The sequence below is a fragment of the Xyrauchen texanus genome, chromosome 39 (genome assembly GCF_025860055.1).
Source record: "Xyrauchen texanus isolate HMW12.3.18 chromosome 39, RBS_HiC_50CHRs, whole genome shotgun sequence".
NCBI classification, from domain to species: Eukaryota; Metazoa; Chordata; class Actinopteri; order Cypriniformes; family Catostomidae; genus Xyrauchen; species Xyrauchen texanus.
In genome coordinates this window covers 10,817,500-10,841,444 of record NC_068314.1, presented here as the reverse complement: position 1 = coordinate 10,841,444, position 23,945 = coordinate 10,817,500, and the positions used below count along the sequence as shown (strand labels likewise).

Here is a 23,945-nt window from a genome sequence, read left to right as displayed (position 1 = left end):
TTGAAAAACAAGTCAAAATTGTTTCAGATCCTCTGTTTGGAAATATTAATGATGTTTCTCCAGCCAGCTATACAAAGCTATCCATGCAGGTTACGCAAAAAAGGAAAAGTGGTACATTTGCCACCAGCATTAATGCACCAAAGGATGGACATGAAGAAATGGAAAATTTGACAGCTCACAGTAACCAGCTCAAGTGTATGTTCTGCTATCTTACCAATCACACTCTGGAAAAATGTTTTCAGTTTAGAAGAAAGACACAACGGGACAAGATTCAGTTTCTAAATGAGAAGGGCGTTTGTTTTGGGTGCTTGAAACATGGACACACGAGCAAAGACTGTAGGAGTCGTTTGGATTGTGAAGTGTGTCACAGGAAACACCCATCTGTCCTGCATGTGGAGAAGGAGGATACTACAAGGATAACCTCCAAAGAAACTGTGAGCACTGTATCCGGGAAGTAGCAGACGTGTGGTCATATTGGGGCTGGTGAAGAGGATACTGCTGTTTTTTTCCATTGTGGCTGTGCAGGTGAAAAGTCAGAAAAGTAATAAAGTTGTGCATACTTATGCTTTCCTTGATCCTGGGAGCTCTGGTACCTTCTGTACTACAAGTATGGCTGAAAGGCTGGGAGTATCAGGAAAAAACTGTAATGTAGTGTTAAGGACAATGGGGCAGACTAAAACCATTAGCACTACTATAGTAACCGGTCTGGAGGTGTCTGGATTTGACACTGATGACTTTATTGAGCTACCATCTGTTCTGACACAAACAAAAATGCCTGTATCTAAAGTTAATGTGCCATGTCAGGATGATGTTGCCAAATGGGCGTATTTGAGCAGCATTAGGCTACATGAAGTAGATGCAGATGTAGACTTGCTCATTGGAACCGACTCTCCTAAAGTTTTGGAGCCATGGGAACTGATAAACAGTCAATGTGGTGGACCGTATGCAGTGAGGACCAAAGTTGGCTGGGTCATAAACGGGCCTCTTCGTGCTGGAGCCTCTGAAGGTACTGGTGTCAAATCAGGATGCATTGTTGTAACTGCTAATCACATATCTGTGGAACACTTAGAAAGTGTGTTGATGCAACAGTATAATCATGACTTTATTTAAAGAACAAGTGATGAACAACTTGAGATGTCAAGAGAAGACCTTAAATTCATGAAAATTGTGGAGAGTACGACAGTGCTTAATAATGAACATTATTATATTGACTTACCTTTCAGAATTGATGATCCTGTTTTGCCAAATAATCGCTGCATTGCACTACAAAGACTCCAAGGCCTGAAGAGGAGATTTAATAGAGATATTTCATTCAAGGCTCAATACGTTGATTTCCTTAACAACATGTTAGAGCAAGGATATGCAGAAAAGGTTCCCACAAATGAGCCCACTCTGGAACAAGGAAAGGTGTGGTACATTCCCCATCATAGTGTACATCATCCAACCAAAGGAAAGTTGCGTGTTGTGTTTGATTGCGGCTGTACTTATAAAGGTACATCATTGAACAGTCAGCTCCTGCAGGGCCCAGACTTCACTAACACGCTAATTGGTGTCCTCCTTCGGTTTAGAGAAGAGCCCATCGCTGTTATGGCTGATATCAACGCCATGTTCCATCAGGTCTGTGTTCCATATAAGCACGTTAACTTCTTGCGCTTTCTATGGTGGCCCAATGGAGACGCTACAGCGGAGCCAGAGGCATACAGGATGTGTGTGCATTTGTTTGGAGCTGTATCCTCTCCAAGCTGTTCAAACTATGCACTGAGGAGAACTGCTGAGGAAAATGCACTGCAATATTCACCCGATGTCCTTCGTATAGTCAAGACAAATTTCTATGTGGATGACTGTCTTAAGTCCACTGTGACAGAGGAAGATGCAGTGAAGCTCATACATGGATTAACATCTCTCTGTAAAAAAGGTGGCTTCCATCTCCAAAAGTGGGTCACAAATAACTCAAATGTGTTTGCACGTATTCCTAGCAACATCAGAGCAGTGAGTTTGGAGAACATGGATTTGGACAGGGACCAACTCCCTGTGGAAAGAGCTCTGGGGATGCAATGGTGTGTTCAAGGAGATACGTTCAGCTTCAGGACTGCAGTGCAGGAACGTCCACACACTAGGAAGGGCATCCTTTCTGTGGTGAGCTCTCTTTACGACCCGATGGGTTTTCTGTCTCCTTTCATAATCCCTGCCAAGTTACTGTTACAGGAGCTGTGCAGAATGAACTTCAAATGGGATGAGCCAGTTCCCCGTGATGTCTCCGAACATTGGTCTGAGTGGCTCTCTGAACTTCAACATATGAGTGGATTTAAAGTGGAACGGTGCATTAAACCCAAAAACTTTGGAACACACGTGAAAGCAGAACTGCATCATTTTTCAGATGCTAGTCAAACGGGATATGGCACTGTTTCATACTTGAGATTGGAGAGTACTGACAATGTGCATGTTTCATTTATCACAGGCAAGGCTCGTGTCGCTCCTCTAAAGCAACTAACCATTCCACGCCTTGAGCTTGCTGCAGCTGTGCTTGCTGCTCGAGTGAACACAATGCTGTTGAAGGAGCTACAGTTGCCATTGCAAAGGTCATTCATTTGGACCGATAGCACTACTGTTCTCAAGTACATCTTTAATGAAACAAAGCGCTTTCACACATATGTTGCCAATCGTGTCAGCACCATAAGAGAATCCACAGACAAAGATCAGTGGAGGTATGTAAACACCAAAGACAATCCTGCAGATGAAGCTTCTCGAGGACTAAGAGCTCGGGAGTTTGGGAAAGGAAAATGGCTAAAAGGACCGGACTTTTTGCACTTGCCCCCCACCAGGTGGCCGAAACTCGACTTGGACTCCTCTTCCATTCCATCTGATGATGCAGAGGTGAAAAGGGAACTTAAGGCGAATGTTGTTACAATACACAGTGACAATCCCCTCAGTCAGCTCATTCACTATTTTTCATCCTGGAGAAAGCTTAAAACATCAGTGGCCTGGCTGTTGGAGCTGAAAGAAAGACTTTTACTTTTGAGCCGAAAGAGAAAAGAATATGTGGTCAACCAGAATGAGAATGTGGAAAAGGAGATTAAAAAATTCAAAGCCGCACTTGGAAAATCCAGCTTGACACCAGAGTGCTTGGAGGAAGCCGAAAAGGCAATAATTCAGTTTGCGCAAAACCAAAGATTCAGTACTGAAATTTCCTCACTGAAACATGACCCAAAGACTGTTTTTAAAGACAGTCCTCTGTATCGCCTCGACCCCTTCATTGAAGATGGAATTCTCAGAGTTGGTGGACGTCTGTTTAAATCTGCACTGCCGTGGGAGGTAAAGCATCCTGTGATTCTGTCAAAGGATTTGCATGTTTCCCAGCTCATATTGCGTTACATCCATTGCCAACTTGGACATCCTGGACGCAATCACATGCTGCACAGATTGAGACAGAAGTATTGGATCATAAATGCCAACTCTGCGGCCAGGAAGATTCTCTCACAATGTACAGTGTGCAGAAGGTACAGAGGAAAGCTTGGAGAACAGAAGATGTCCGACTTACCGGAGGAACGAGTTGTGCCTGATAACGCACCCTTTACAAATGCGGGAGTGGACTATTTTGGACCATTGGAGGTGAGGAGAGGTAGAACTGTGCTGAAGCGATACGGAGTGATATTTACCTGTATGAGTAGCCGCGCAGTACACCTTGAGGTGGTGCACTCCCTCGACACAGACTCCTGCATCAATGCTATGCGAAGATTTATCTGCAGAAGGGGACCTGTGACAAGTATAAGGTCAGATAACGGCACCAATTTTGTTGGTGCGAAGAAGGAATTGAGGCAGGCATTGGCCGCTTTAAATCACTCTAAAATTGAAAGGACTTTTGTGCAGGAAGGAATGACGTGGAGTTTTAACACCCCAGCTGCATCTCACCAAGGTGGTGTTTGGGAGCATCTGATTCACTCGGTGCGCAGTGTACTTACCTCTGTTGTTGGACATCAACTGTTGGACGAGGAAGGCCTGCAAACGCTGTTTTGCGAGGTGGAAGCGATACTCAATGACCGGCTAATAACTAAGGCTTCAGAAGATCCCAATGATTTAGAAGCGCTTACTCCAAATCACATTCACCTGTTAAAAGGCAAGCCCATTCTGCCATTAGGTCTGTTCGAGAAATCTGATCTGTATATTAAGAGGAGATGGAGGCAAGTGCAGTACGTTGCGGAGCTTTTCTGGAAAAGATGGATAGCGGAATATTTGCTTGTAATGCAAGAAAGGCAAAAATGGACGAAGCAAAAGAGAGACTTTATTCCAGGAGATATTGTCGTAATCGCTGATGCCACAGCTCCAAGAGGCTCATGGATGATGGGCAGAGTGCTAAGCACCACAGCTGACTCCCGAGGACTGGTTCGCTCTGTGAAGGTCCAAACGAAGATCAGCGTCCTGGACAGACCAATAACCAAGCTCTGTCTTCTCTTGGAGGCTAATAATTGACTATACAACTCATTCTTTCTCCTATCTCTGTCTTCCATCTGTTTGTTTCTTTCAGATATGGAGAATCCGAAGATGTGAAGATTCTAGTTTTAATGCTTAAGCTACAATTAGAAAATAGCTCCCTTTGTGTTAAAGCTAAGGTTAATTGTGGGTAAAGTACCGTTACAATTAGGGGCTGGGTTTTTGGAGCTATATTTTTATTTTTTGTTTATTTTTGGCTTAAGTTAATTTATAGCCTAATTTATTTCTTTTCTTTTTTTTGTTAAAGTTAATTTGGTTTATTCTGTATTTATGCTTTATTTGTATTGTCGTTTATTGGTCACATGGTGTTATGTTCATTTGCATAAGTAGGTCAAGGTGGGATGTACTTGTGGGGCGGGAGGGCATATGGTTTTTTACCAGCGTGAGAGAGGCAGCAGAAATGTCTGTGAGCTTGCTTATGTGTGTGAATAAACCACCTCAAACTCAATCTTGTGACGGACATCACTTTGCTTTGGTACCTCTGAACCTGCGTAAAGCCTAACCATGACGTAGCCTCAAGTGGCCATTTGAGAAGTTTGTTATTATTTGTTTTTGTTTAAGTTTATGGACAAATAGCCACTACACCATTATTTTCCTCAAAATTCTACAAACAATACCACATAATGACAACATGAAAGAAGTTTGTTTGAAATCTTTGCAAATTTATAAAAAAATAAAAGTATTCACAGCCTTTGCTCAATACTTTGTTGAAGCACCTTTGGCACGAATTACAGCCAAGTCTTTTTGTGTATGATGCTACAAGCATGGCACACCTATCTTTGGGCAGTTTATCCCATTCTTCTTTGCAGGACCTCTCAGGCTCCATCAGGTTGGATGGGGAGCGTCGGTGCACAGCCATTTTCAGATCGCTCCAGAGATGCTGAATCGGGTTCAAGTCTGGGCTCCTCAAGGACATTCACAGATTTGTCCCATGGCCACTCCTTTGTTATCTTGGCTGTGTGCTTCGGGTCGTTGTCCTGTTGGAAGATTAACCTTTTCCCCAGTCTGAGGTCCAGAGCACTCTGGAGCAGGTTTTCATCAAGGATGTCTCTGTACAGTGCTGCATTCATCTTTCCCTCGATCCTGACTAGTCTCCCAGTTCCTGCTGCTCAAAAACATCCCCACAGCATGATGCTACCACCACCATGATTCACTGTAGGGATGATATTGGCCAGGTGATGAGTGGTGCCTGGCTTCCTCCAGACATGACGCTTGCCATTCAGGCCAAAAAGTAAAATCTTTGTTTCATCAGACCAGAGAATTTTGTTTCTCATGGTCTGAGAGTCCTTCAGGTGCCTTTTGGCAAACTCCAGGCGGGATGTCATGTGACTTTTACTGAGGAGTGGTTTCCGTCTGGCCACTACCATACAGGCCTGATTGGTGGAGTGCTGCAGAGATGGTTGTTCTTCTAGAAGGTTTTCTTCTATCCACAGAGAAATGCTGGAGCTCGGTCAGAGTGACCATCAGGTTCTTGGTCACTTCCCTGACCAAGGCCCTTCTCCCCCAATTGCTCAGTTTGGCCGGGCGGCCAGCTCTAGGAAGAGTCCTGGTGGTACCAAACTTCTTCCATTTTCTTCAGAATTTTGAGGAAAATAATTAATTAATACATTTTGGAATAAGGCTGTAACATAACAAAATGTGGTAAAGGTGAAGCACTGTGAATACTTTCCGGATGCACTGTATATTGAGGCAATGTGGACATTTACATAAATACGCACCTTTCAGCCATTTTGTATTGTATATATTTTTGCTAAGTAACAAATTAAAAGACTTCAATTCTACACATTGGTACCAAATTGTCAATTGGATCTACAGTTCAAGAGAAGAAGATTTTTGTAGGTTTTCCCAAATTTCCATTGTACAGGAAAATCCATCATGGCATAAAGTATGGGTCCTTGAGGCTTTTTTGTTCCCCATGAGAAATGAGGCACATAAACTAAGTTTCAGAAAAAAATTGGACAAATGGGTTGGAAATGACAACACTTTGAAAATTAAAGTTTTGAGCATGGCCTGTGTGGTGTGGGGTACCCGTTGCCCTGAAGTATCAATGTGCCAAATTTGAACAATGTTGACCAGTGACTTTGAGATATTGGGGCGCAAGGAGAAGAGGAATAATAATAATAAATATAGCTGCAAGCAGCAATGTGGATTCCTCCTCAAAATGGCAAATCATTAAAAAAATTATCAGTTGAGGGTTGGAGTTAAACACTCCGATGGAGGAATCCTAAAAAAACATGCCTTTCTATCTGAAACCTAAACAAAATATTATGGCTGTGGCTGGATTTGAACCTGGATTTAATTCTGCTTTCAGTTTCGGTATAAAAAAAGAACAAGTGGCTAGTATTGCCAGATTTGGCCCAAGTTCAAATGGCTGTAATTCAGTCATCTTTTGACATATCAAGGTGAAATTTTGCACAATATTTTAAAGTGATTCCATATTGAAGAATGTTAGGTTTGAAAAAACATTAGTCAAAATGACATTTGATTTATTGACACATATATATTGAGCCAATGTGGACATTCATATAAATACGCCCCTTTCAGCCATTTTGTGCTGTATTAATTTTTGATAATAACAAATTGAAAGACATCAATTCTACACATTGGTACCAAATTTCTAGTCAAGTGGATCTACGGTTCAAGAGAAGACATTTGGGCATGGTCTGTAGCGCCCCCTAAGGGCAAATGTGGGCCATTCTTTGCACAGTGCTTCAGAGTGATGTCATCTTGAAGCATGTTTGAAAAGCCATCAGTCAAAATGACATTTGATTTATTGACGCATATATATTGAGCCAATGTGGACATTGTAACACTTTTAAAAAAAATTTTGGGTGTGGCCTGTAGCGCCCCCTAAGGGCGAATGTGGGCCATTCTTGGTGTAGGGGTACCCGTTGCCCTGTAGTATCAATGTGCGAAATTAGAAAATTTATGACCAGTGACTTTTGAGATATTGGGGCGCAAGAATAATAATAAAACCATCAATAACAATAGATTTCCTCCTACCGGAGGAATCTAATAATAATAATCCTATCAAAAACAATAGGTTTCTAGCCCTTAGGGCTTGAACCCCTAAAAATAATAATAAAAATCTTAACAATTACAATTTTTATTAATTACGAATGAAAATACAATGCGAATTATGGTTACACCAGGGATGCTTGTACATTAGACTTTGGAAATATCCCACTCCTTAATGAAATGAAAGATATGATTGGTTAGCAAATATCCAATCACATCTGAAATGAACGTTCTCATTGGTGGATCAGCTTAGTTGGACTGTCTATATTGCCTGTGCCATCAGTTGCGCTCCCGCCTCCCACTGCTCTGTGTGCATTTAGAGAGAATCTCTGTACGCTTATTAAAAACACACATATACAATACAATCAACGGTGCTGCAGCATGACGTTAGTAGATTGAAAAAGTTCCAGGTCAAAAGCCTACTCTTTGCTCTGGCGGCCATACATATCATCACTTATTTTAGGTGGTCATATGAAAAATCCTAAGAAAGATAGGTGGGCATACGGCATATGCTTGTGTAAACACTAGACTACACTCATGACATTCCAGCAGAACAAAGTTTACAAATTGCAAAGCTGCTATCATTTTCACCCAGTTTAAAGTTATTCCACACAATAAATGTATTTTACACAAACAGCACGAGCTGTAGGCAGGCTGATTGTCAGATGCGTTTTTTTCACTCCATTTTGACATCCCTGATCTTAGGCTGTTTTTAAAGAATCGGCCGATGTCCACCATTTCAGTTCAAGGGCTTCATTGAGAGACTAGAAAACAGGGGTGGTGTCAGGATCATTCTTGCATATTTTTGGGGAATTTTTCATTTCATTCTCACATGTTAGTCCACTTGTTGACAATAATGAAATTTTGGTCAAATACAAGCTATTTTCTCTGTGTAAATAATGTACAATATATATCAAATGGATACATAAATATACAGTATGTGTAAATAGACATTGCTAATGTAAGCTGTAGGAAAGGCAGCCCACTAAGTATACAACAGCTAATAGTTGTGGCTGGAGCAACTGTGTATTTTAATGATTTTCTGTGTATCTACGTATTTGAGCGAGTATCTACCATTTTTAATGAGTATCTGGGAACAGGTGAATCGCCCATGCATGGCAGTCATATGCAAAGGTTTCTTGCCTTCTATATTCTGCAAATAAAACAAAAGTTCAGTGGAATTTTATTTTTAGAAAGACCATCTGCTTGTCTTACAGTAGTTTATGTGGAACATCAGACCTGCATGTTGACATCTGTCCCGTTATTGATCAGCTGCTTGAAACACAGCACTCCATCAGTGGAGACAGCAGGCAGGTGCAGTAGTGTGCAGCCACACATGTTTGTCTGGTTAACAATGGCACCACAGTTGACCAGCTCACTGGCTGCAGTCTCTTGCCCAGTGTAACAAACCATCTGAGGTGCAGTGTTAACAAACACATCAGCTTTGTCAATCTGATAGGAGCAATTAAAACAACTCAAACATTTGAAGACAATTAATATTTGTATGTATTCATACATAGACTCCTAATTACTTCACTGTGACAGGGTGGGCAAATATCTGATGCAATTTATTTTACAGTACGTGCACTTTCAGTATACTTACAGTGTACCTACCCAAGAAAGTACTGAGTATAATTAGGTAACTACATGTACTTAATATGGGTTAAGGTTAGGGCTGGGGTTAGGCTTAGGGTTAGCACCTATACTGTAGTTGTTGTAATTATATAGTACGTAAATGTTGAACAGTACTGAAAAATAAAGTGCCACACAAATGTTTATCAGCCAGAAGGCATTGTTTTTCAGGTTTCTGACTGAAGTCATTTTTGCAGCTGTATTTCAATAAATGACCTTATTGGAAGGGAGGAAGTTTTCACTTCTGAAAGAGTATGTTTGTTTATATATAAACTCTTTTAACTGAAAATCAAGGAAAGTTTTATTTCTCAATATTTAATCACAATGCAATAACTTTTTCTGCCTCTGAAAAACATTATTTTCTGATGATGTTATAAAAGCCACATTATGTTTCCTTTATGTGATAGGAAGGTCTGATACAAAAGATCTGATCACCATTCATTTGCATTGTATGGACCTACAGAGCAGAGATATATTTCTAATAATCCTTGTTTGTGTTCTAATGAATCTGGGATGGCATGAGACTAACTGATGAGAGAATTTACATTTTTGGGTGAGCTATCCCTTAAAGCAATCTTTGTTTTAGAACTACTAAATATATTTTAATATACTTTCAGGAAAAAAGCTAAGTGATAACTACATATGTCTGGATGTGGTTCCTCACCTCTGCCTCGTGTCTCAGAAGGTACTGCACCAATTCAGTGTGTCCACTAAAAGCAGCCACATGTAGAGGAGTAAAACCATCCATAACCCTGCAGGATACATCAGCACCACACGATACGAAGAGCATCACAACCTCCAGATGTCCTGACCATCAGACACATTTAAGTCAAAATAGAACAACATACCAGGAAAACAAGAGATATTTTGAGTAGGAATCTATGTACCAGTGCACAGTTTGGACATACTTGAATACATTTCTTGACTAAAAATGTATTTTGCATAAATGCTTGAATTTGGTTTTGGAGACAAATATAAACTGTGATATTTAATCCAGCAATCATAGGAATTCTTCTCTACTGTTTTAATGTTACGATACTGTTAAAAAGTATGAACCGCATGAAGTTTTAGGTGTAGAGATTTATTGTATTCTAGACAAAGAGTGGCTGCTATGAAGAAGCTCAAATATAAGATCATTTTTATTTGTGTGATGAGGAGGGCATGGCCAAGCCGTGAGTATGGATGAGTTGCCCAATCAGCAGGAGAGAGATATAGGAGGAGCAGGGGATGCCAGAGAGAGAGAGAGAGAGAGAGAGACGCACAAGGCTGCTGCGTGTGTGTGTATGTGTCAATATGATTCAGTTGTCGTTGTAATTAAAGTCTTGTAGGTTGTTCCTCCAGTTCCTACTTCCTCCTTTCCCTACCAAACAAGAGGCTCGTCTGCCACACTGGTGCCTAAACCCGGCACTGGAGGAAGACCGTCAGAGAGCCCTAGCCACTGATGGAGGATCGTGACGCAGAGGAGAGGATTTGTTAGATGGTACTGGAGTGGTTTGCCAGGAGGTGGAAGAGCCCGCTGCCATCCTCAAGGAAGTGGAGAAGCTGCTGCCATCCACTAGGGTCTCTATCTCTTGTCTCAGCAGGTGTAAATGCTTCTTGTTTTACAACCTGCCAATAATTTACTGGCAGTATTAAAATAGTCAGCATTTGACTGATACTAAAGAGTACTGATTTTTTTTAAGCTTTTTATTGTATTTTTATTTATTCTCTATTTAAATGGTCAGCAACTGACTGATACTGAACATACAGTACTTATGTTTTTTAAGTTATTTATTGTATTTTTATTTATTCTTTATTTTCTCAGTGTTCATTTCTAGAATTTGTTGACAACGTATAATAATAATGTAAAATATTTTTTGGTAAAAAATATTTGTTAAGAAGCAGCATTCTGAGTACCTTTGCATAGTCATATCGGTGCAAAATAGGTGAACAATCCACATAGAAAAGGTCTGTTTTCATTCCAGCTCCAAAATTAACTACATCGGCCACCATATCGGTAATCTGTGAATTGTCCCCCTCTAAAATCGGTATCGGTCTCAAAAATCCCATATCTGTCAGGCTCTATTTTTGTCCATACCAAGTGCAGATGCGAAATAATGAGGTATAATTTAACTTCTCTGGTTAGACCGAACGAATAATAATAAAACATAATCATGGATAGGCCTAGCCCTCCTTTGTAATTTGTTGAAATGTTAGCTGGGAAGTTTACCATTCCAAATGAAGGACTTTGCTATGCTATCAAATTGCTTGAAATAAGAGCGGGGGAAATCTATATAAATCTATCTGACTGCAGCAGGTAGTTGAATTTTTGGAATACAGTTCATTTTAATAACATTAAACTTCCCAATCATTGATAAATGTAATGAAGCCCACCGTCAACATCACTCGAAAACCTTTTCATTAAAGGGTCAAAATTAAATCAGACAAATTTGCTGGGAATAAAATACCCAAATACTTAATGCCCTGTTTGGGCCAGTGGAAGGTGCCCGGCTGGAAGTCCGTTACTGGACAGTACGCTGTCAGAGCCAAAGCTTCGGATTTTGACCAGTTGACTTTGTATCCTGAGAACTTGGAAAAGGAATGAATAATTCTGTGGAGGCAAGGCATATATCTAGTAGGGCCAGAGACAAATAATAAAATATTATCTGCGTAAAGCAGAAGTTTATGCGCCATACCTCCCACAATCACCCCTGGAAAATCATCCTCCTTTCAAACGAAACAATAATGGCTAAAGAGGGCAGCCCTGCCGAGTGCCCCTATCCAGTGTAAAATAATCTGTAATTAATAAATGTTATTGTACTGCTGCTACAGAGTGTTTATAAAGTAACTTAATCCAACCAATAAATGTACTCCTGAACCCATACATTTCCAAAATCTTAAAAAGATAATCCCATTCTACCATATCAAATGCCTTTTCGGCATCAAGTGAGAGGGCAGCGACCGGAGACTGTTTGAAAGATTTGAACTGTAGATGTTTACTTATCAATGTAATCAATGTAACTCCCCTGCACTTTGGCACAATTTGTTTAAAATGTTTGGTCACTACAAATTTCCAGACTTCAGTTTCTGTTATTTCATACTATTGCTAACTTTAATATTATTCTAAAATGTTGAAATAGTAAAAATAATGAATGAGTAGGTGTGTCCAAACTTGCATTTAGTATTAGTTAAATACTATTAAATTACAGAACTCAGAAAAATAGATACCTAGATAAGCAGCCAAATGAATAGGCTGTCTGTCCTTTAAGTCTTTGGCACTCAGGTTGGCCCCTTTATGTATGAGCAGGGTCACTGTCTTAAAATGGAAATGAGTCCCACAGTTAAATACAGCAGCTTGACATTCCCTGTGTCTCATTCAGCTCCCTATGTCATGAATCAGTATATCGTGAACTCGAATTTGGGCATTGGTAAGGGTACTGATCCACTGAACATTTGAACACGTATGATTCAAATCACGTGCGACACATTAATGAGCTTGCGCATATTAGTGTAGCTTCTTTAAAGAGAAAATAATGTTTAGACTTCATAGTTTTACACTTGTGCTTGTCATCTAACGACGAGAGACTTCAGAAGATGTGACAACGTCTCCGGTAAGGGAACATAGTGAGCAACAATGCTCCCTGTTTTTATAGTGCATTGTGTGATTTTTTTAAGGAGCGATTGTTTTAGTGCACTGGAAGGATTTTGCAATTGAGCCAGCTCTAAAAATCTAAAAACTCCCATATCAGTTACTACTGAACTAGGGAGCTGATTGAGATGCATCCCTTGTCTCTGTCTAACATCCAGCAGTCACATGTGCAAAACAGTCCTTCGGAATTCAATGCTTCATTAAACGTTAACTGTATATAATCTATCCTAGCTCTTTCCATACCTCTGTATGTCCACTGTGGGCTGCATGATGTAAAGCTGTTCTGCCAAATAAATCTGCTTCATTCAGACTGCTCAAGTAAGAAACCAGAACATCAACACATTCTGTTGCTCTGTTGGCTGCAGCGACATGTAGCGGTTTCTGCAAGAGCCTGTCCTGCGCATTCACCTCTGCCCCCTGTCTCAACAGCAGCACAACGGCCCTCTAAAATGTAAACATTTTTCAAATTCAAATTTCAAAACAAAACTACAGAACATAAACACAATATACAGCAAAACAATAATAAAAAAAAAAAAATCAACTTTTACCTCTTTCTGTAAGGCAGCTGCTCGATGCAGAGGAGTCAGCCATTCCTGATCTTTAGCATTCACATTAGCACCTGAAAAACATAAAAACAGAGAACGTCTTCATCACTCAAATTGGCTGCAGAATGCAACTTAAAAATAAAGATTAATATTTAACACAGACAGACAGACAGACAGATATTATGTTTCTTGAATGTTTATTTAAACTAAACATATAAAAAAATAGAAATTTGCAATATTTTAAATATCAGTTTAGGTAAATTTCTGAAAAATATTTTTCTGACTCTGAAAATTAACAAGACCAAAATTTTATTAAAAACAAATATTGCTTTTCAAAGAGATATTGAAAATTAATATTGTACTCTAGGTCTGCAATGACAAAATAAATAAATATAACATAATTAACCAAAAATGTGTGCAATTAAATTGTTACAGATCCTGATACAGTAAATGTTATATTCTGACCTCACCTGAACTGATGAGGAGGTCCATGATATGAACATCACCCACACATGCTGCAGCATGCAGGGCAGTGTGACACACTTCATCCTGAAGGAATAAATGACTGCTGCAGCAATGCCAATTTCTTAGCTGACAGCATGCTAAACACATTCATTTTCTAGCAAAATACTACATTTCTAGATTTCTAATATACAGTCTTTTAGCTTGATATTTTCATGTATGTTAAACTTGGATTTTTTAAAAAGCAGATGCCACAGATTTGCCAGTAAAATTACAGTCACAACCAAATTACATGAAAACTATGTTTTCTGCCAAAAAAACATAGTTACAACAATATTAGTAATACAGAGATGCAATCTACACACAATCAATGCTGAGCCGTGGGAACGATTGCGATCAACAGAAGCTTGCTTTTAAATAGGTGACTATTTGCACCCTTGTGTAATTAGCATTTGCCACATAGAGCAGCTATTTGCACCCCATTAGCAAATATTAGCTTGTGTGTAGATTGCAACACTGGATAGTAATACTTACATTAGGGAAGTAGGTAAGACCCGAACCCAATGGGCAATGTACTTGATGCCTCCATGGTACTGGGATGATAGACGCTGCATGACGCCCCTAGGTGATTTTTGCCGAGGCCTTGCGCATTTCTGTGCCGGCCTGGGGGTCCACTAAAGGTGATGGGAGGAGTCCCCATGCGGCTGTGCCCCATGGTGGCCATGCTATGAGCCATGGGCATCACGCTACGAGTGATACCCATGTCTTGTTTGTTAGTATTTAAATATGGGTGCAAATAGTATCTAACTCTATTTGCACCAGAGTGCAAATAGCATCTGCCTTTATTAATTAAATAAAAGATGTAATGGAATTTGTAGGAAACAAAAGGTTTGTACATATAACAATGCTTCAAGACAGAAGCCTTTCTGTATAAGTTTTCAATTGCAATTTACTTGAGACTTTATGTATCAAAATGGAATAGCTCTATAATCTATGTAAGGAATTAACTTGAAAACATACCAGTTCATTGACTTCTTCCTTTTGTTCCAATAAAAATGTCACCATTTCTGCATTCTGGCTGATTATTGCCTGGACCAAGAGTGACTTAAAGATAAAAAGACAGACATAGCAGGATCAGTGGAGCTACACTTTGAATTAAATGAATGAAATCAAAACACCATTAAAAAGGTTGAAAGTGGGCTTTGGCGTCCTGCTTATGATGGAGGGAATGGGCAGTGCAGACAGGTGATAGGACCAGAAGGACAGCAACAGCAAATTCTTGATCCAGTTGGTCAGTGATGTTCTCCCCAGTGCATCCAACCTCCACCTTTGATGGATCCTCTAGCATGGATTCTCAACAGCACACAAGAGCAAGGCAGCTGATGGTGGCAAAACAACTCCCTGTGTAGACCACTGTAAAACCTGACATTCTCTTAATATCCAAATCACAATGCTTAAATTCATGTTGGAGAAAGTCACAGACAGAATGCATGTGGCCCATGTGATTTATATTGCAAACAAAAATGTCAAGAGCTTTCTCAAAACAACACACAACTAAATGTTTTTCTGTAATTTCCAGGAGTCAGGGTACACAGGTTTATATCACTCCACATACTTGTGTTTTGTTTGCAAGGTACCAGGACTACAGTGACAACTACCTAGGAAGAATAAGTTGCTGGATTTGACAACGTTTGTGAAATTCATGTTATCACACCTTTGAAAAATAAACTAAATATTTACGGAAGCCTCAGACCAGGAGTAACAGACAGAATTAAAAGCAGACTTATTTAAAGACATCAGTGGGCTCATGCTTGGGTTGGCAGGCTTCAGTCCTTTCGATATATGTTGATGTTGGCACTCGTTTACATTTATGGGAGAAAACCACTGATCTATATATATAACTGGATAGCTCATAGAATTCTAAACTGCCAGCAGTAGGTGAAGCTACCGGAAGTGCTCTGGCGGCCATCTTACTATTCCCTACCGACAGAGGGCATCGCGGCATGTGCAGCGTTTAACCGCGAAACAACACTCACTTAAAGGGGTCATGACATGGTTTTTTTTATTGTATTATTATGTTCCCTTAGGTGCAATTATAGTATTAATATTTTTTTTTTTTAAGAAAAACTTTTAAAATCTAGTGATTTATGACCTTTTCCCACCCTGTTTCTCATCCTCTGATTCAAACAGTCTGTTTTGGGGGCGTTTTCCATTTAAGACTTCAGTGTTAACGCCCACTGTTATGATTGGCTAACGTCAGTGCCTATGTATCAATTATTGACGCCCCAGCCAGAACAATATGCAAGTAAACTAAGTAAAAACACTGTGATTATTCATAATGAATGAAATTGCGCTTTAAAAAGTAGTTTAAAGTTTAAAATAGATTACTTACAGTTTGCGTCGTCGTTGTTCCCAGAATAGTCGGCACGGACTTATCTTTGAGCAACAGTTTTCTGGCAAAGCCAGCATCATATTGAGATTTGTTCTCAAAACAGTCATCCTTAAAATGTACAGAACAAACGCTTAAGTTAACACTGCCGTGACTGGAACGTCCGCAAAAAATAAACTGCATCAATTTTTCCCTGACGTCTGGATCTTTCGGCAGCTTATTCAGAGGTTTTGTTTGACCACAGCCAGGAACAGCACATCTGTGTGGCATCGTAATTTTCCTGTGCACAAGTAGTCTCTGTCAGAGCTCGCTGTCCATCGACTGAACACTTGTGAGGCGCACGGCGATACGAAATGAGCGTAATCTTGCGCTTAAAGCGTAGTTATCTTGTGCTGGAGGCGGTCATATGCAAACGCTGTTACGTCACTTCTAACCGACACGTCACTTCTAACCATGAATCCAGAACGAGCTGTATTTTGAGTTTGATTAAATAAATGATTCGTTTAGAATGGGGAGGACGTCTTAAAATATTAAACTTGCAGGACGTTTTAATGATACAAAGACCTCTTATATACCAAAAGATCAAGGCAAATTTGGTTTCTCATGTCATGACCCCTTTAAGGATGCGGCTAAAGTGCCTACAGGTTGTAATTTATGACTATGTACATATTAAGCACACATTAGTCGTTATCCCCATGTAGAGTGTCCATAACGATCATAATCTTTAATAATCAACAGTAAAAATACAACACCAAAGTGTATTAATACCCCTTTTTAAAGCAAAGTTATCCATCTGCAGATTGTTACAGGATGCAATGTTTCTCTGCCTTCATAGTTTAAATCTGTTGATGCTCATTGTTCATAATGTTGACAAATTATACATCTGCATAATTTGCCAACATTATTAACCATTTTGACTAGATTATATAGTAAATGTGAACTAATTTAGGGGGTGCATGCACATCAACAAATTTTGAAGTTAATAAAAACGACTAGCTTTGTGTTGATATTGTAACTAGACAGTACCTCTTAGAATAAATCCAGAACCAAATATAAAAATGTAGCATAGTATACACACACAAGTTCATATGTAGTATGTGTGTGTGTGTGTATATATATATATATATATATATACACACACACACACACACACACACACACACACACACACACATTAATTTACCTTTACTTAATGGAATTATCCATTTGCATTCATTTCTGGAACATGTACATACCAGCTTGTGAGCATTTAATTATTTCAACAATCCCTGATATTTTAAATCATAATCAGAAATAGGTTTATTGACATATGCACACTCAAGGAAATCATACATATTTATTTGTTCAATAACAAAAGCTTCCAAGTACATAAAAAAAATGGACTTAAAGAACAGGTGAGCTAACCAAATTAAGCACCAACTTAGTTGCAAACTAACTAGTAGTTACTGAAGCCTTGAACTTTATACCCCAACTTAAGACCTTATGCACAGCTATTTACTCAACCTCATGTCCTTCCAAACCTGTATGACTTTTTCTGTGGAACACAAAAGATGACATTTAAAAAAATGTTTTTGCCCATATAATGAAAGCCATTGGTGACCAAAACAAGCTATTTTGCTCACCATTTACTTTCATTATATGGAATACAAAATACATTTTTGGGGGTTCTGCAAAAGAGTCACATGGATTTGGAAGGACATGAGGTTGAGTATATGATGACAGAATTTACATATTTGGGTCAACTTTTCTATTAATATTAAATGTTATAACTATCTGAAACACAGTAATTTTATGAGACTTATACTGCATGTTGCAAAAGTATCTTCATTGCAAATAAAAACAGACAGTATAATATTTTTTACTCTGTTAAAACAGCTCTTCAGTGAAGCCAGGCTGACTCCTCATACAGCTTTTCCTCCTGTTGCAAACCAATTCCAGTTTTATCTAGCATTCAGTGCGATGTTTATTGAAATCCAAATGGCAAATTTACCTTGTTTAACTTCAACAATATCCATGTGCACCTTTTCAGGGCTGGACTGGAAAGAGAAATCGGCCCGGATTTGACATAACTGTCAAAAAGTTGTTGGGGGTAGTGTTCGCTAACGCGGCGGCTCGTTTTAGATTATCGCGGCCGACACAGCGACCCGCTCGGTTCTCCCGATGGCCAGTCCACCCTGATCGGCCCCAAAGTTTGTCGGTCCACCGGAAAAATGTCCGGTAGTCCAGATTACCAGTCCTGCCCTGGTCCTCGTCTATTCCAATTGATCACTTTATAAATGATGCCCGTGAGCTGGACCGTATTCAGGCCTGCACTGCAAAAAGTACAAATTACACACAGAGAATTAATGAAAGCCCACATTATATTTATCATATGTAACCGGTGTTGATCTGCAATTAGATATTCAACTTGACCAAAAAAGCTGACTTAGGAAAATAACCACAATGAATAACAGTATAACTCACTAAGTTAACCTTGGCTGCATAGCTAATATTCATTTATCCTAAGAAAATAACCACAATACACGTTCAACGTAAACAAAAGCTACAAAACATAATTATGTATTCAGAATAAAAACTTTAAAGCCTGCAAAAAATATGTTTGAAAATGTCTACTGATAGCTTACCTCAGTTTCTTAAACTTGTTTCTATTGAAACACGTGCGCTGCTGAACGTAATGCTGCTGCAATAAAGAGTAACATAACACGCTCACATTTAGAATAAGCAGGGGGGGGAAATTAAAGTCAAAATAAATAATGAATTACATATTTAGGAAGATTGCATTGTGATACAGTGTATGCAGACATAAGAAATGTGTTTTAATGTGACTGGATGGGTACAAATTACTCACCAAAACAGACGATTTCCCATTGAGACACATAGGAGTACAGAATGTTAGGGAATACCAAGATGGCGGCGCAGTAGCTTCACTGTTGTGACGTCATGAGCTATCCAGTTATATATATATAGATCAGTGGAGAAAACATTATTTAAAATGTACTTCGTCTACATTAAACCTGTCTAATAGTGCACTTACGCCGCCCGGTGTCAAGTTTCAAAATACGAAATAGATATTAAAATGGATAAATGTTTAAAGCCTGTTATATTAGTATTTATTTATTTGTTGCCCCCTTATTAATTTTAGATACAGTTATTGCATATTGTTATTTACATTCAATATTTTTTTGTACGTATCGTATTTCAATGGGAATATAATTTATTACAGCTGACAGTTAGGTGAGCAAACAAGGTTTGAACAACAACTGTAACAAAGGCCAGAAATTCACAGCTTTTTAACATTTATGTGTACAAATGTCAAGGCTTGGATTGGATCAATAGAGGTAAAAGTCATATTATGCGACTACGCATTACTTTACAGAGAGCTAACCATACACATTATATAGATAGACGCCCTATCGACCGCTACTGCCTACTGGCGCGGACGAACCGCGGCGCCGCCATCTTAGACCGGTCACCCGCTCCACTCAGTGTAATCTGTATGGCAGGTGCAATGAACTGTCAGCGCATTTAATTAATCATACCTCACTGAATACCGAACTGATTTTCACGCAGAGTTTTTTTGCTGCAAAGGTCATTCATGTAGCTATGATACATGGTTCGGCGTATTTTAATATTCATAGTAGGCTTAACAGTAATATAATATTCTGATATAAGATATAAAGTGACCAGACGTCCAAAATCAAAATATGTGATGTAGGATATAAGGTATTTAATAAATCACACACTATATGATAAAGAATCAGAAACGGATAGTTGCAGTAAAGTAAGATATTTTAATAAGTTGAAGAAACTATTTATAGCTAACAACAAAATACTACGTTACTAGCTAAGCTACAAGTAGTGACTGCCCAACACTGATAATACAGTCTATGACACTTGTGTAAAATTCACTGGCCACTGTTATTATACCAATAATAATTGTTTTATTCATACATAGAATTATTGTGTCAATTGTAATCTAAAGCCCTGTTCGGATTCAGGATTAACTTTAGGGTAACGTTAGATGGAGTAATAATGTAATTTTACCACAGGACGTCTGTAATATTAATGGCCAATTCGCACAGGATAATAAATATAGGTTATCAATAAAACTAGCAGAAGTGGGAGGGGTAACTCGATTTGCGCATCGCCGTCATGCGTGTATTAAGTTACATTGCTTCCTGATATCACGTACGCAAACACAAATAACCTATGTTTATACAACAGGGCCGTTGAATGCTTGTATTTGATAACCGAGAAGCTCTTGTAATTATTACTTTACCCCACCTCTCCATGCCGGGTGAACACCGGCTGGTGCAGTAAACATAGCCTAGCTAACGTTAGCTGGCTACGATTTCAGTACAGTAATATCAAAGATCCTTACTCCTTCTCAATTATCTGGTAATATTCTATTCACAAAATACAACCAATAGTACGGTAATGTTAAAACTTACTTGTGAAAAGTAATCCCCCGGGCCCTATTTGCGATGGTCCGCCGATTAGAACAGGAAAATGCTCCACAGTGCTCTGGCATCTTAACTGCTGCAGCGCAACGAAACTAGGAGTACGACCGGTTTAAGATGGCGGCCGTATTTCTCAGTGCGAAGCGGCCAATAGGGCATCTAGTCTCTATATAATATCTATGGAGCTAACGACCTACTAGTTAAGTCTTGCCCTCAGAACAGGTGGTGCAACCAAATTAAGCACTGAATTAGTTTTCAAAATAACTAGTGGTTACTAAACTCTTAATGTGCGTACACACTGCCAGCGACATCGCGCGCCCCCATTCGTTTTCAATGCGAGCACAACGACTTCCGGCGACACGAGCTGTCGCGACCGTTGGCGCTAGATGTGGGCGTGTCCTGCGACGCGACAAAGTTGAGAAAACTTCAACTTTGCAGCGACTAATGGAAGCGACAGCCAATAGGAGAGACGACGAGAGAGCTCACGTGATCCTTCTCTCTCTCTCTCTCTCTCTCTCAGCTACTGCAGTAACGGAAAGATGGATGAAAGGCTAATTCTTGACATTTTCCAGTGCTCTATGATATGTCTCTTCCCACATACAAGGACATTTTTAAGAAAAATACTGCGTGGAAAGGTGTATCTGAGATCGCGGGGATTTTGTGGACCCAGACAGACCGGCATTTGCATTTTCGCCGCAGATAAACAGCCGCTCTGGCAAACAGCACGCCTGGTTTCTCATTCATCTTTGATATAAAGCATTTTATGTACTGATTCCATTTATATTTAGTCTTTTCCCTCCAAAATGTTTGTTTTTAGTGGCAAGAAAAGAGATTCGCTGTCAACAGCAATGGAATGGCATCCGTGAATGTAATTTATAAACGTTACTAGGCAACCAGTAGTGGGAACACCCACTAGCGACTTCACCGCCAGCCACTGGCGACCTGCAGCGATAAAGTCGCTGGCAGTGTGTACGCACCTTTACACCGTGTCCTAACTACACGCGACGCCGCGACACGCGATAAAAGGTATCTTTTCCATGTTAATCAGAGTTTTTGTCCTAACCAGACGCGACGGCGACACGCGAAGTTTCTAATTTAGAAACGGTTCCTATTTCTGCGACGTCGCGGCTGACAGATCCGCCCACACAGAGATCTCATTGGATGGAAGTTCTGCGTGTCATGAATATTTAATCATCAAACATGACGACGAGGAACTGATTGTCGAAGTTCAAAGGCATTCAATTCTCTACGATAAATCCCACAAATTCCACAAAGACATCAGGAAAAAGGATTCCGTCTGGAGAAGTATAGCTGAAGCATTGAATACACATGGTAAGTTAAGTTTAGACTTTCATCTACAGCGAATGAATGAATGAATGTAGCATTTAGATATTGTAGGCTACTAATGATGCATCAACCTGTGTAAAACAAATTCCGCTTTATTTTCAATGTAAAGTAGAGTGAATAGGCATGACGATTTGTGTCCCTGTATCCAGGGGTGTCATTCCAGACAATCTACTGAAATACAGGCGTATTTCAGGTGGGGAGTCGCAATGACAATGACAGTAGTCCGAGCTGTGCACACTCGGCGCGTGCGAGGCAGATCTGGCCGCGCCCGCGCTGCTCGTAGTAGAGATCCATCCATCCATCCATCGTCAACCGCTTATCCTGTGTACAGGGTCGCGGGGGGCTGGAGCCTATCCCAGCTAACATTGGGCGAAAGGCGGGGGACACCCTGGACAGGTCGCCAGTCCATCGCAGTCGTAGTAGAGATATTCAGAGGTAGTCAGTATATTTTGTTAATGTTTTGATTTTTAATAATGTTATTTCTTGATTTGATTATGTCCTTACCCATTTCCAGTGCGGGTGCGGGCCAGCAGTGCGCTTTCACAGAGAGACTCCGCCCACACGCTGTTCTGAATGGCTGTGATTTTTGATTGACGTGTGGCGTCTCACAGTCGCGTCGCGTCTAGTGTGGACAGACACACTTGCTGTCGCTGGAATTTTATCGCGTCGCGTGTAGTTAGGACACGGTGTTACGCACAGCTGGTGCAACCCTACCCTGAAATACAAAACAGGCAATTAGAATCATCATGGCGCTGCCAAGTGGTTGCTCATGAAAATTGGATAAATTGATTTCTCTGATGTCTCGGACCTTTCTCCGTTCATTGATAGTCTATATTGGTATTACTTGTTATAAGGCAATGGGGAAAGAGCAGTAAGACAATCAAACGCTCCCAAATGTGATTGTGAATTTCAAACCGAAACTATCTTTACCCGGTCTCTTAGTTCGGCATTTCTTACAGCATTTTATAGGGATGCTTTTTTTAACTTTTGGATTATACATCATAGCTAGAAAAGTGATCCTGTGGTTTTGCTGCGATTTTCCACCAACTCCAAACAAATATTCAAAAATGCATCTAAATCGCAAATGATTTCAGTCCACATGTTAGTCAGTTCACAGCAGATCATACTGAGATGATGACGTCATGTTGGTTTTTAACTTGACCGCTTGATACTTATACGAGTAAAACTTATCTGAACTGATTGTTACGTGATATAACTAGCTTTACAGACTGTGCTTTTGTCCAAATCTATTTGTATGGCGTGGTACATTCGGTACAGGTTACATTTAAAAAAATCTACTGAAAACTGTTGCGATAGACAACAGACATGGAGTTAGCAAACCAATCCACATTGACCATGCTGAAGAGAAATACCAAAGCCAAAGAAAGTTTTAGATGCTCACCTGCTCACTTATGTTTAAAATTCCCATCTCATCAAATCAGTCAGTCCTGAGTATTCATTTATTGAGTATTCATTGGGATATTGAGGTAATAAATGCCTGTTAATTCAGATTTCTTTTATTCTTAACAGAGAGTGGATCCATTGGTGCCGTTGCGCTGTAAAATGTACCTGATGTTTTACAGCTCCTTCTAGTGTTTTAGACATATACTACACGACTACATGAGGCTCCTGCAGTGAACAGGCGTGGAACTAGACGGGGCTGAAGTTTTGGTCCAGTTTAAACCCCTTAAAATATGCCCTTGGTATTCCTATGGTACTTCAGCAGTACAGCAAAAACTTGGCACACAACATCTGAAACGAGCTGATTCTGAGAGGATTACATTTCTCTCGACGGCACCAAGAGAAAATGTATTCTGCATCAGTAGTCAGTAGAAAGGTAGTACCAGAAAAATATGGAGATAGAACTGTTTCTAATTCAGAGTCAAATGGAAAGAGATTCGCTAATAGAAAGTTGGTTCACAAATAAATTGAATAGAGATTCACAAATTTAACAAATTCACAAATAAAAATAATAC

At 39.7% G+C, this 23,945-nt stretch overlaps 1 protein-coding gene across 1 annotated transcript in view; it reads right to left on the bottom strand.

Annotated features, from left to right (window-relative positions):
• The window catches only part of LOC127632462 (serine/threonine-protein phosphatase 6 regulatory ankyrin repeat subunit C-like), a 68,003-nt gene extending 44,605 nt beyond the window's left edge, over positions 1–23,398 (bottom strand). The window contains 9 exon segments of the mRNA XM_052111040.1: positions 8,581–8,659; positions 8,746–8,958; positions 9,803–9,945; positions 12,346–12,433; positions 13,010–13,210; positions 13,315–13,385; positions 13,782–13,860; positions 14,794–14,877; positions 23,372–23,398. Coding sequence (XP_051967000.1) covers positions 8,581–8,659; positions 8,746–8,958; positions 9,803–9,945; positions 12,346–12,433; positions 13,010–13,210; positions 13,315–13,385; positions 13,782–13,860; positions 14,794–14,877; positions 23,372–23,398 — 985 coding nt within the window.
• Between the last annotated feature and the right edge of the window lie 547 nt (positions 23,399–23,945).